Source organism: Capricornis sumatraensis, chromosome 7 (assembly GCF_032405125.1).
Source record: "Capricornis sumatraensis isolate serow.1 chromosome 7, serow.2, whole genome shotgun sequence".
Lineage (NCBI taxonomy): Eukaryota > Metazoa > Chordata > Mammalia > Artiodactyla > Bovidae > Capricornis > Capricornis sumatraensis.
In genome coordinates, this window is record NC_091075.1 from 110,969,771 (window position 1) to 110,984,993 (window position 15,223).

Sequence of the window (15,223 nt, forward strand, 5' to 3'; positions counted from 1 at the left end):
ACACATGGGTCAAAAAAAAGAAGTCCCAGGAGACACTTAAAATATCTTACATAAAATACAATCTATCAAAACTTGAAGATACAGCAAAAACAGTGCTTAGAAGAAAATATAGAGCACTGACTGTAACACATATATCTTGTGATATATATATCTCTTGTGATACATATATCACAAGAAGAAACATCAAAAATCTAAGCTTCCACTTTAGGAAACTAAGGGAAAAGAGGAATTTAAACTTAGTACAAACAGAAGAAAAAATAATAAAAATTAGAGCAGAAATCAATGAAACTGGAAAGATGAAAACAATAGAGAAAATTAACAAAAGCAAAAGCTGATAACCTCTAGCCAGGCTGACCAGAGAGAGAGAGAGACTGAGAAAGAGACACAAATTAATGAGGGATCATTACTGATTCCCATAGACATTAAAATAATAATGAAGGAATAATATGAACAACTTCACGGCCAAAAATTTGAGAACACAGATGAAATGAACCAATGCTTTGAAACACACAAACTGCCAAAACTCATACAAGCTGCCACAGACTCCCAGAGCTTCTACCCACCAGCTTCAGCACACCAAAGTCAGACCTCTAAGTACTCACCTCTTTGGGAGCCTATCATACAAGCACCTCAAAGCCCCGAGTCTCTCACCACATCAATCAATCCAGCTCTCTTCCAGAAAACTATCAGAAAGTACAACTCCCTCTGAAATGCAACACATTTCGGCAACAACTGAACTCTGAGAAGAATCTCCAGGGAACTGCTGGAAATAACTGTCTCTTGGCAACCTTGCAGCCATCTAAACCCACCACCATGTCTCATGTCCCTGATACCCTCTTCTATCAAACATCTGTCCACCATTTATCCTTCTGCTATGTATGTCTTCATCCCTATCCTGCCCTGTGCTTCCTCTTCCTAACTGACCCTCCAAATGCTCCTCTTCTTTCCAAATCTTTCTGCCACGACTTTTGGAAATCACACTCTTAAGTTTAATTAGTCCTTCTACATCTTAATAAACTCTTCATAAAAATTTCTCTATTTTTCTGTCTTAACTTCACCATTGTAAAAAAAAAAAAAAAACTCTTCTCTTTATAAACCTTAAGACTTTTAGTAGATACCTACATAATATTAGATAGCACTTTGTTTTCATCTGCTTCACTTATCACTATGCGAAATAAGTATGATGAGTCGGTAAATCAAATGGACACCATTTTCAAAGGAATAATGAATAGCAATCTTGAAATAACAAACACTGTGGCAGCACTTAACAATATTATCAGGTATTTCAAAACTTAGTTCTAAAATTTAACAGATACAATATATACAACTTAATGAAAGGTTCCTCACTCCCAAAATGCAGGTATTTTTACTTGCTTATTTGTACAACAAATAATCTACTTTAGATTTTAATTAAATATAGAAATGAATTAAATCATATAGATTATACAATAGTCATAACATATATTTTACTGTATAAGTACAACCTGTAAGAAGCAACACTAATGCAAGAGAGGACTGTAAATATAATCAGTTACAAGTTGGCAAATATCCAACTAAAAAAACATTCTCAGTAACAGACAGCAGAGTCTCAGGGAGTCCAAGTTCGAGATCTGCCATCTCCCCAGCTGTCATACAAGCACCATATCCTTTTGCTGGTGGTTAACAAGGTGGCTCATCTGCGTGGGGCACTGGCACACAATAGTAGTTATGTTCTTCTACCTCACAAATGACTACACTTCATTGAGTTTATACTCAGTAGAGCAGTGTTTGCAAACCACTTAGATTCCAGGGCGGAAAGAGCTACAAAAACGAAACATCCAGTCCTTCTCTGAGGTTTGTTATTAGCCTCTGTTAGCCACAGGTTACACGGCACTAAACACTATGTGCTGTGTGTTTGCTTGCAACCACTATGAAAAATAGTCTATAACATCTTTCTGAAGACTCCTAGAAAATTTTAAGTTAATTTAAAATCAGGGAATTTAACTGGGACGTACTTCAATTCTTAGAACTAGTTTTTGACAAAATACTTCACGAGTTTTCTTGGATGTCAACTCGATTTTGTTTTAACCAACACTATTCAATACACTATCACTAAAATTCAATGCTGCTGGTTGAGAAAAAGTAAAGACAGTAAAAAGTGAAGAAGGTAAAACAATCAGTTTGATTTGAATCTAAGTTAATTCCTAGCCAACAAATAAACTTCTTCCTGGATGATAAAAAATGCTTTAAAAAAAAACAGATTCATAGCTTAATAGTCCAATTATGTATAATTCTTTCCATATACATTATATAAGTTAGAGAACGTAGAACAAAACCCTAAATAATTCATTATACCGATGTCCTCAAAACAACTTGTCAAAACATTTTTCAAAGATTTCTACCCTATAGCATGTGCACAAAAATCTGAACTATTCATTAGATGGGCAATATACAGCATCTACAATGATTCTAGACACAAATCTACTTTGAGGAATAGTTATATAATTATACAACATTATTAAACACTATTAAAATGTTTATGAAAGCATTGTTTTTATTTTTATTTATTTATTTTTTTTAGCATTGTTTTTAAAAGTAACATTTTCCCCAATTTATAGTAAAGAACTGTAGTCAAAGCTTCTCTGGTCTGGGTAAAAAAGTTTACATATATTTTAACAAAAGAAACTACTGTACTTTATTGTATTTTTATATAGCATTTAACTTAGAATTTCTGGAAAGCAGAAAAAATTTATGACAATTCATTTTATCATTTCAGAATTTCTACTTTCCTGGAATGATTTCATGAAAATGTTCATGTACTTCCTAGAAATACTTTACTGCATTGTTTAAATAAACCAAGGTATATGCTTTACAGAGATTATAATATATAAACAATGTAAGGCACTGTCAAAAAATAAAATCAACAAGTACCTTCAAAATAGAAATCTCATGTGACATTCTCTTTCTCCCAAAATATGAATTACATTAGAAATGAATACAGACATTTTACTAAACTCAACTATTCTCAAAGATGATGGAAGTTTTCAAAATTTCTACAAATTTGCCCATTAATGTCTACTGACTTTAACCAGCTACATAATAGCATAAAACACACACTGTAAAGAACTATAAAGATTTGAGGGGATGGTCACACAGCATTGTAAATGTACTAAACATCACTGGTTATACATTTTGAAAATGTTTGTATACTATGTGAATTTCATACCAATATTAATTTTATATAATAATTTTATAATATTAATAAACTTTAAATTCCTATAAATCGAATAACAAATTTGATAAATTTTGTTTTAACCAACACTAAATATATCAAATTTTTAAATGATTTGGAGTAAGGTAAAATTAAGAGAGTCTAATCCACACACATTATATTCCCCTAATTTTTAAATGAAAAAAAATTTTTAATTGAATGTTATATTATTTACTCTGAGATGCATAAAAACTTCCCATTCACCACTAACTCTAGATATATCTATGAACCATAAAAAGTTATTCTATTTTACATTCAGAGTCAAATATCATTAGAAGCTTGACTAATCTAGTTCTCATTTTTTTTAAATCAAATATGTATCCATGTAGATAGATTTTAATGGAGCAAAAAGAAAAGAAACTGTCATTTTTCAAATCCTATTTTGCCAACTAGGTGAATGAAACAAGGACTGTGGCTTTCTACAAACCTCTGTCCAATAATTTTTCTTTACCTTACTATCTACTTTAAACATAATCAGTTTAAAATAGAAAGAAACAACAATAAAAAAGCCAGACACAAAAACTTGAGACATATTTTCTAAGAGGAAAATGAACAGGCATAAAATATTAAGTCATATGGTCACAGGTGAAATTTTTTCCAGGAGACAAAGAACATGTAGAAGAAACGGCGAAGAGGAGTCCTAAAAGCCTCATCTATATGTCAACAATGCAAACACACAGCTCAAGGGCCTTCAGACATGATCAAGAACCATGTGAGCCTCAGCCTTCTCTGCATATTTTAGAAAATAACTCAGAATCTATTTTCCATCCAAAATTAAGGCAATGATATTTGTTAAGCATCAAACATCATATAGAAGAGTGCTTAAAACTCTGCCTTCATTTTCTAGATTCATTTTTTTATGAGCAACACAGTTCCACATAACCAAGTTATGATTCTCCACTTAAAACATCAAACTCCAACAAAGAACTAAATGAGAATCATGAATAGTACCCCCCAATACCTCATGATGATATAAAAGATACACACTAACTCAAAGTGGAGGAAAGAGCAAAAACACAGCATGTCAATAATTAAGTACATTAATGATTACTATGTATATTTTCTATTAGCATAATTTAATTTTAAAATCTATATATCTATATAAGCTCATGTTGCCAAAGAATTTTTATTATATAATTATTCAAGTAGTTTTTCTTACTCTACATAGACTTTCTTCTGAACACACACTAGACATGACTATCATGTTAAAGAACTGTATGTGCTTCATATATACAGTTAGTCATACTTAGTTTTCTGATATATCTATTAAATCTGAACACATAAACATTTAAGAAACTAATTCATCATAAAAAGTATATACAGATATATGTTTTTTGTCCTTACAATTTAAAATGAAATTAAATTTTCTTCTCTAATAATTTTCATTCAATTTATATATTCTGTAAGTGGTGAATATGACCAAAATCAGTTACTAAATATCAAAATATCATTTATTACTACATGTATTAAACTTCTAACAGTAATATTAGTAATACAAGTAGCATATGAAAGCTATTAAGATTAACCCAGTTCCCTGACCCAAATCATTCCAAACATGACTCTGAGGGAGGATGAAATAAAAGGATTAGCACAAATGTAAAACCAGTCTCCCTACACATGATGTAAAAATCAAGGTAGAAACAGCATGTGTGTGTGTGGTGTGTGTATGTATCTGTCTATGTCCTTGTAAGCAGAGTATATTCAGTATTGGAATAATCACAGAATTCATTTCATACCTGTGCTCCATAGATATATTTATCCAACATCTTGCCTCCTATTGTCTGCCCTCCTATGTCCCAAACTTGAAGAGTAACATTCAAGCTTCCTACAGTATAAAACAGAATATAAAAATAAGAAAAACAGGAACAATGTAACAACTGAATACAGTTTCACAGAACATTAAGTCACAGTGATAAACTCTGAACCTAATGTGCATGTTTATTCTGCATGTTCACATAAGTGGAATTGTGAAATAATGCTGTCAAAAGAGATTAACAGTGGGAAATTTAGGTTTACACTTAACCCCAGTTCCATGCAACCACATTTATAATCACCTCCAAAACAAAAGAAAATAAATAAAGTTTTAATTCACAACCATCTTAAACCTTAAAATTTTTTTTTTCTTATACAGAGACTAAAACAATACAGCACTTGAGTGTGGAGTAAGATATAATTTAAAAATTAAAACTGAAATTTACCTTATTGCATATAATGAATTTTGCTGTAACTTCTAAACTCTACAGATTCTAAATAAAACTCACAAATTACCAACACACTACAAAAATAATCTCAAGGTTTCAATTCAAATGAAGTTTTAAATTTGAATGTCAGCTACTATATACAATAGTGAACATAATTTTAAAATTACATGTTTTCAAATTTAACTTATAAAATATAAACATTTTGACAGCCATATTCAGAACTGATGTAGGATTATACCCAGGATATCACAAATTGTTATGATGCATTTATATCTGTTCAAAGCAGTCAACGGAAACTAATTATAATATGTGCTTCAAAGCCCTCATAAAATAGAATAAATCTATTTGATGATTTCACAAATCTCTTTCCCATACAAACATTATAAAAGCATTCTAAATTACTAAAAGGCAATCTTTAAAATTCTTTCATCCATTTTGCAAAATATTTACTTGATAAAAAATTTATAAATTTATTCTTATTCTCTATTATTAATGCAATTAGTGACTAAACAACAAAATTTAAGGACCAAGTTCAATACGCTTTGTATTTTAACATTTCAGACTGTTTCTCCTAATAAAATTATGCTGTTTTCTCCAAAGGTGGACAGAATCTCAATCAGCACCTTCAAAATGAGCTCCCACACCAAAAATGTATCTTTCTGAATGATTTGCAAATCAGGAAAACTCAAAATCTTAGATACCAGAAGACTAGTCTCACTTCAAAAACAAACCAAAAAATGTTATATAGATATGAATTTTTATACCAATGCAAAACAATAAAATTGGAGAATGTTAGTCACACCATTCAACTTAGCAACTGGAAAGAAAGTACAACACAAGATTAACCAGTCAACTTTTACCCTTAACTCTAAGTTTTGTAGGGTCTGTATTACAACCTTTCCATTATCTGGATGTAGTTCTGTTCCATCTGCCAACCTGCAGGATTTACATGAGGAACTTCCATTAGCATTAATAAGAGCTACTGAAGTTTATCACCAGTCATCTTTCCCACATATACACACTTTCAACACTCACAGAGTAATGACTGAAGTGTTCTTAGAGCTCTACAAACACAAAAACCAAAACATTACAGATGAATTCTCACCCAACAACTTGTATAAAGCCAGTATCTTAAAAATCTAAATTTTTAAGAAATTTTAAGAAAATTAAATTCTAGAAAATTAAGAAATCTAAATTCAAAATTCACTGTGCTACAATGCTGTCTCAAATTAAGCAGGGGAGAAAGGGCTAGTTGACACTAGAAGAATGTCATATAGTTTCAGGAGCCTCTAGATAAACAGGCAGTACTCTATTCATTTTACTAACAAGACTCTTTAGTTAATGTTTACTTCAAAAACCAGTCCTCAACAGTGTTAACTTTTTAAAGATTTTAGGCAAACTTAATAGAGGGCATTTAATATCATTTTCTTCAAGGTCAATAAACAACTTTATATCAAGAAATAGGAAGCTTTTTTTTCCTTTACATTCTGATATTTAGACCCTATCCTATCTATAACTTTAGAAGTATCATCTTCACTACATACTTTTAAATTCTGACAACATAATTTCAAGACTTAAAATCATTTATTCAACTATCTCCCACCTGAGAGGTTTATATTCCAATATTGAGGGAATAATTGTTAAATCCATACCTTTCCAAATAAACACTATTTATTGTTTTTGGCTTGTTTTTCTTTAATATACATATTCTAGTGCCTCAGATAAAAATAGCTGTGTATTACTAATAACCTACTAATATACAATGCTAACCAAAAAACAAACAACTTTTCTTGTTACAGCTTCAACAAATGATATTAACTTCATGGTTGTTTCATGTATCAAGAAATGTATTTTCAACTCCACATTTGAATTTTATGCTTATTAACACATAAAAATAAATCAGAGTTCCTCCTATTTGGGAAATAATACAGAATTCAAATTAATATTCCCTTTAGTTCTAACAAGCAAAAATATATTAAGTCTTCTGGTATACTTTCAAAATGACAAGCCCATAAAGCTATTTAAGAATTTTCAAATAATCAACATTGCAAAATTTTTAAAATCCTATAATCCATTAAAATAAATTTCTAACTAATAAAGAATGTTAAGGAGGAAACTGTCAGCAATCTAATCCTAAATGCAAAATGCTACTCCTGCTCCTCTGTAAGAAATGACATTTAACTAGGGAAAAAAATAAATAAATGAGGTGACAAAATACAGGTAAGTTGCTTTTGGTATGAATCAAAGCCACCAAGAGGATTCAACAGTGACCTTGTAAAAGTACACTTGGTGCCTTGGTTAACCTTACTTAAAGTGCTGCATAGTCAAGATGGAACTAAAAACACAAGTCTGCCCACTTCTTGTACTAAAGACTTAGAAATCCTTTTCACAGTAGAACGCTGTTTACTGGACTGTACCCACAAGCTTCCTGAAAGTATTTTGACTAGGCTCTTAAGAAGCTCTATCAGCAGAATCTCTGACTAACAGATACACTATTTTAAGCAGTAAAATCTGCACAGTGGTTGCATCCAGACTATACAGCATACCAGATCATGAAATATACTAACATGGATGAGTATTTGCAAAGTAATGACCTTGAAAACTTGCATGAAGAGAATGTCAATAGATGGACAGGAGGTATTACACCTCTAAGGATCTGAATGGATAGAAGACTCACTAGAACACTAACAAATACTAGATTTGCCTTCTGTGCTGCTACACCATAAATTTAATAATGCTGCCTATAATGTTTCAGCAAATGATATAAATATTAATCACTGGGCACAATGAATTAAAATTAAACTATACAAAGGGTATACTATAAACCTTTCATTTATTCATCTTATTTCTTAATATACCTATTAATATCAAATCAAACTACAATTTTTTCCTACTAACATTTATACAATAATTTTAAATCCACTAAACAGAATAAAATCAACTGCTTTATATAAAAAAAATTTTTTTCTGGAACTCTGCCCATCAAAATAAAAGCTTAATCAGGAAAATTAAAACATACATTCAGTAAGAGTATGCAATTCCTAGTGCCATTTCTTTAACCTAAGTACTTTCTACTCTAAAATATATTATAAATTTGGATTTCAAAAATAACAAATACTTTTTACAAAGTCATCAAAATTCAAAAATGGCTGGTATTGTGCAAAGAACTAGAAATCATCAACATGTATTACACATATAAAATGTTTAGAATCAGCCTTAAAATGTTTTTAATGTCTGAATAGGTGCTTGCTCCTTTACTTAAGTCTTTGAACTGAAAAATCAGAAAAATTAAATAATATTCATAATACAGAAAGTTAGTGCTTCTGCTAGTTAGCACTGAAACAAAACAGTAATTAAATACATACTGAGGTTCTCTGTGTACAGCTGGCATCTCTGAAGAAACTGTTGTAAAATAAGTTTTCAGTAAATATATTATCTGATTTCTACATGTATTCTGCTAGTGATTGGGGTAAATATTCTATTTATATCAGCATTAACCTATCCATAAGCTAATAATAAAAAGGAAATTTTCAGTTTTTAATACATACAAAAATACAAATGAAACAAAATATACACGTTTCTCATTAAACCTCTTTTCGAACAATAACTTAGTAATGGATAATTGGAATTCATTTCCGAAGTTATATCTTCTTATTTTTCATTGGTAGTCGAGTAACAACCATCAAAATATAACAGAGTATATTACTAGTGAGATATGCAGAATACCTTCAATTACCAACAGTTTGCATTAGCTGTTCTAAAACATTCATAGAGAGTTGTCTGATAGATGCAGTATTTGAGAGACTAACATAGTTCAATCATATTAGAATTTATTGAACCCCTTCCCACTATATCACTCACGGTCCAGTACATGAATCTGACACTACACTTGCAACTGTTTTTATTCAAATGTGTTTCCTCAGAGAGAAGAGAGATAGACTGGTTTATGAAGTCAATTAAGACAAACTGCTTTTAATAAAATACTTTAAACACATAATTTAAGCACAAGTGAATGGACAGAGCATTTTAAAGCCCCAATTGTTCAGAAACTAACTTAAAACAGAAACCACTCTTTTTTTGTTATTATTTCCCTGTATTTCCCACAAAATGTGCTGCAACTGGCATCTAAATAGTTTCTTTGCATGGTGAACTGAAACATCTTGAATGCTCAAACTGTATTTTTATGAGTGCCTAGGGACCCTAAATTTTAGTGGTCTATTAAATGCCAGCAATTTCATGCTGCCTTGCATAAAACAGCATTCACATATTAGAGCACAGAAGTTCCATAGCTACATTATACTTCTGTTCCAACTTTCTCTCAAACAAAAAACTGAAGCAGAGGCTAATCAAAATAACATTTAAAAAAATAATCCTTTCCAGTCTTCTCACATTTAGTTTATACAATATCTGTTGATAATTATATGGCATATGATTTTGTTTTTAAGGTTAGAATTTTATAAGCAACTATTGTTTATCCTCAAAAAATGTGCAACGGTCAAAAACAGTGTAGCATGGGGAGTATATAAACTTCTTCCTTACACACACGAACAGTATGTCTTCACGATAGATGCTGATGAAAGAACCTCCCTAAGACACATTTACTGATTACATATATTTTCACACAGAAACAGTACCCGAATGTTACACATTTCTGCTTATGTCTCTTATTGTCAGATGTGAACAACTTTCTATGTTAAGACATTTTAGTCTCTTACCTGGCAATGTTATTCTTCTCAAAAAGAAATCCAATCCTATAGTTTGTTTGTATTGTTTCCCAAAAGTTTCTTGAGCAAAACAGGTAGCTAAGGAGGTCTAAAAAATTGATGCACAGAGTATCAAAATTAATGTCTTTGGCTTTAGAAATGTAAACAAAATCACTACTATATCTTATTAAATAATCTTAATATTTATACCCCAATTATACCAAGCAACTTTAAGCAGTTCTAATCAATTACAAGGGGAAGAGGGACTTTTCATTCCACCAGGTATATTTCACTTGCCAACCAGCTATCAGTGGCAACAACACACTAATCAGCTAAATCTCTTTAAATCTCTTTATATCTCCTAACTATCAACCTCCTATTCCTTGCTAGAAATTAGAATTTCTATTTATCAACAGAGAAAACTAAAACAACATGATTAAAGATCTGAATTTTATATGTCCCCATATATCAACTCAACACAACTTTCACAGATGTTTCATTTCTGAGGTCAAACATCTGAGTAGTTTGTGTCCTTAGCTAATAAGAAGTAAAACTAATTAAGGAAAGGAGAACCTGTTTATACAATTTCTTTTTTCCCCCCTAAGAAATGTGTCTAATTTTTCTCTGCATGTAAATGAAAATGATTCTATAGAACTGATAGTATTTTTTTTAAATGAAGAAATTGAAATTTTTAAGATTAATATTAAGCAGGCAAAAATAAATATATTCCATTCAAGAACTAGAAAGCTTAACAGTCACAAGAATATTATAACTAGAACAAATATATATCTACATATTTTAAATAATAATTCAAAGTTACACTCAAAACCCTAGTTTCTTTACAGTACCATTTCTTACCAATGCAAACAAATAATTAATCATTCTAGTGAAATAACTCAAAAGTTCCTTAAACATTTGTAATGCACTATTTATTTGTAAACATCCTCTAAAAGAAGAGAACGGGAGCGTCATGAAGCTTTTCTGCTCTTCAAGACAGATTCTCAAAGTTAAAGAAAAATAACCCTTTTTATTTTAAAAGTAAAATTAGATGTCAACTCCTAAAATAATGAAACCTAAAATTTGCAAGATAGCTTACTATAATTATGACATATAGCTTATTATAATTATGACATAAGTGCAAAAGAAAACTGGGCCAAACTTTCTTTCAAAAAAAACCCTAAAATTCCTTTGACATAAGAATCATATTTTTCAGATAAATGGCAATTTGCACACACTAATTCCAATTCATCTAATGTTTATATAATTAGCATTTGTAAGAAATTGCTAAAATATTTGGTCAAATATATATTGAGTACCATAAGATGATCTGCTACACTCTGAGAAATAAACTTACTACACCAAAATGAAAATTCATTTGGCTCCCTTGATAATATAAAAACTGAGAGATCAGAAGAAAAAAAAGTAAGCATTCCTTTTTAAAGCCTTTTATTATTTAGCCTGTTTATGCCACTGAACTCATTTAACTTAGAGGACAAAACTATCTATGAAGAGGCTAAGGGTTCTAAAGGAAAGTAATTAACAATACTTATACTATTACAGATATTTCAAAATGTTTAATATATGGATGGTTGAAACACTTTCATAAGTCTAAGAGAAATCCAAGGCACATGTAACTTCAGCAGAGTGTTTCTTTTCCCAAAAATAGGACTTCTGGATTTTGATAGCCCTACCCTCACACTTTTGAGACATATAAAACTAGAATTTTCAATTGGAATAAAGTATAATTTGTCAAAAGTGTAGGTCATTAGGAACAACGAATATTAAAATAGGTTCTTACATCATCTCCAGACATCTTACTACAAAAATTAAAGAGCATCTGAATCAGCAGGAAAGAGGCACTTCCTCTCCAATTATCTAGATATTATGTTATCTGTCTCATTTGATTATTTCTCAGAAGTCATTGTAGAAATACCTTTCTTAAACAATTATGAAGTGAGCAACCATCTATCAAATCTGATTCTTTATAGTTTTCTTTTTGGTTTGGTGAACTTTTGCTAGCAATTTTTAACCATACTACCTTTACTAATACTGAAAAGACACCATAAAAGGATATTTTGCCTCAAAAAAAAATCTTAACATATAATAAAATTCAAAGTATGAATCAAAGGAATCAAAACAGGAAAGAAATAGAAAAATGTGTTAATGGAAGGAGGTGCTAAACTTCTCTTGCATAAACTGTTAGTGGTCATCGCAATACTCTATTGCTTTTGTGAGGGTGTACAAAAATGTCCTGATTAGAACTAGCAAAAAAAAAAAAACTGATGCTAGAAAAAAATGGACAGGAGTTAAATCAGGATACAAGTAAGAATGAAAGAGAGGCTGAATTCATAAAAGAAAAAGACCGTAAAAGAAACAGAATGGGAATCGGTAGCTGCCAATAATCTGAAAACTGAATATGGCATGGAAAAAAATAGCAGTTTGACATATGAACAATGAAAAAAAGGTAAGATGTCTGATGCTGGTATCCAGAAATTTCTGGGAGAAAAAACATCTTTACAATTTTAAAACAGATGAGTCAAGATGACAAAGAATACCAGTATCCTTTGGAGCAGAATAATATCCCTAATTCCATAATATAGAATGAGAAAAATACACTTTGTCACATATTAGACAGAATTTTAGATATGAAAAGTCATAATTATTCACACTAAATTAGCAAAAAGAGGACAATACATGACAGGCTAGAGGAAAAACGGAGGTAAAAAGTTATGAACAGATTTCAATTGAGAAATACATGCATGATAACAAATGAGTACTGGGAGAAAAAAGTAACAAAAATTTAAAGAATTATGATAGAATATAGGATAATGGACAACTTTTGTCTTTTTTTAGGTGTATTAGTATTATAGTCACTATCATTTTAAACAGGAAATAAATTTTTATGAGGGGAGGATAAAAAGATTTAGGAAGTGAAAAATTAGAAGGCATTCAAAAGCATATACGAATCATGAGAAAAACTATAAAAATATAACAAAGTTTGTATTGTGTTAGAAACAATGTTGACTTATTTAAAGCAATTCATCCACTCAAAAACTTGTTATAAACGTACAAAAAGTATATAATATTTGACTAAGAAAAGTGATTCCAAGTTCTTTTCTTCCTCAAAATGTTTAAAAGTAATCAGAGAATATTGAATTGTTTCTCCTCGACAGTAAAAATCAGTAACAAAGAATCACGATGGCAAGAAAGAAATGAACAGAATTCTCCAAACTCTGCCTATGAATGACACCTTTCCCTAAGCACGAAAGAGGCGAACAGCTGCAGTGCCAACTGCCAAGGGAAGACATATCAGCAGTGGTTACCACAAAAACCAGCATCCAAACTACACCAGGCACACGGAAACCGAGTGGAAAACAGAACCCTGGTAACAATAATAAACTCCCGTTTCTGGAGCCTCTGGTGGGGAAAAGGGACGGGAGAAGAAAGGAGACAAACTTTAGCAGTATGACCAGAGGCAGCGTTGGCGCCACTGACAGAAGCGACAGGTGTGGAGGTTCCCTGGGCAGAGGCTCTGCTCCTCGTTGGGGGGGCGGGGCGGATCCAGAATCCTTCAAGATCTTACGGATGGTCTTCAAACAGCAAGGTCCGGGCAATGTTTACTCCATTTCAGGAGCTCCCCGACCCTGGGTTAAAGACCCCCTGCCTTGGAGGTAAAGGGACGGGCGGCTAGATAGTCTCACGCACTCACTTCATTCAATCAACTGTCATCACAGGACAGATTTTAAGGCAAGGATGCCATCTGTCATGCCAGCAGCCTTGCCCTCAGCACCCAGGCCACAAGAGGAGCTCGAGAGATATTTATTGAATGCTTGTGTTGACAGGTGCTGTGCTGGGGAACAGAGATGAACAGGTATGATGCTCTAACATAGAAACTAACGTTTAGTGCGGCCACTCCGTGTGCTGCAAGCTGCAGTGTAGATGTTTACATTTACTGTGGATACGCACACTTCACCCCTCCGAAACGACCCCTATCAACATACCCATCCTACAGCTGAAGCACAAATAGGGATAGCAATTTGCCCTCCAGTGACTCGACCAGTAAAGTGATGGGAGCCCCCGCTGTCTCACCCAGGGAGCCTGATTCCAGAATCAAGCTCTTGGGAGCTCCCAGTGCAGCGGAGGCATCAGAAACAGTAAACCGGGTTGGGGTAAGGCGCAAAGTGTGACCCGGGCTAAAGGAAAAACAGGTAAGATGTTTTGGCAGATCATTGCTAGTCCTCAGAGGCGAGAAGCTGGAAAGCTTCCCAGGGAGGCGATGCTGGCTCAGGTCTTGAAGAGAAGTAAGAGTTCGCGATCCAGGCAGGGATTAGGAAATGACTTTTTTTTTTAAGGGAGCTGGACAGCTCTCGTCGGACTTCAAGCGTTTAATTTGTGTCGGGCCCCAAGCCACCTCCTGGCGGGCCTGAGCCCAGACGCCCCGGGACTCGCGGAAATAAGGCGACGCCCGGGGGAACGGGGAGGAGGAGAAGGTTTGAAAGGCGCCGGGGCCGCGCCGGGATTCCTTGCAGGCCTGGCACGGCGGGCGCACCAAAGGACTGACCTTCCCGGAGGTGCCGTCCCCCAGCACGACGATTTTCAGTTGCCGGTCCAGGCTCTCCTCCTCAGAGTCCGACATGGTGTCCCAGAAACGAGGCCCGCCTACCCTCCCTCCCACCGACCCCACCCCCGCGAAATAGAAGAAGGAAAGGAAGGAGGGAGATCTCCGGGGGCGGGGGAGAGGAGGAAGCCCGGCAGCGGGGACAGGACTCCCCCCACCCCCAGCGCCGGTGTCTCAGAGGCCACTGGAGGTATCACTCGCCGGACGCCATATTGCCCGCCGCCCCGCCCCCTGAGCCCGGCCCCGCCCCCCCACCGCGCGCTACGTCGGGCGCGCAGCCCCGCCCCCACCGCGCGCTACGTCGGGCGCGCGACCCTGCCTCTGCGCCAACCGGCGCAGACCGCGAGCCTCCCTGGCGGGCCGGCCCAAGTGCCGGCCTGGGCCGAGGGGGCCTTCGAACCGAGCAGGCGAGACTCGACACTACCCCTCGCACACAGTTAGCGAGATGAAG

The 15,223-nt window shown here is 33.9% G+C and overlaps 1 protein-coding gene across 2 annotated transcripts in view; it reads right to left on the reverse strand.

The window, feature by feature from the left end:
- RAB28 (RAB28, member RAS oncogene family) overlaps positions 1-14,952 on the reverse strand; it is a 99,647-nt gene extending 84,695 nt beyond the window's left edge. For both annotated transcript variants that reach the window (XM_068975231.1, XM_068975232.1), the window contains exons 1-3: positions 14,716-14,952; positions 10,167-10,263; positions 4,987-5,075 (exon numbers count right to left, since the gene is read on the reverse strand). In XM_068975231.1, coding sequence (XP_068831332.1) covers positions 4,987-5,075; positions 10,167-10,263; positions 14,716-14,790 — 261 coding nt within the window. In that variant the 5' untranslated portion in view covers positions 14,791-14,952. The remainder of the gene's footprint in view (positions 1-4,986; positions 5,076-10,166; positions 10,264-14,715) is intronic.
- Positions 14,953-15,223: the final 271 nt, after the last annotated feature.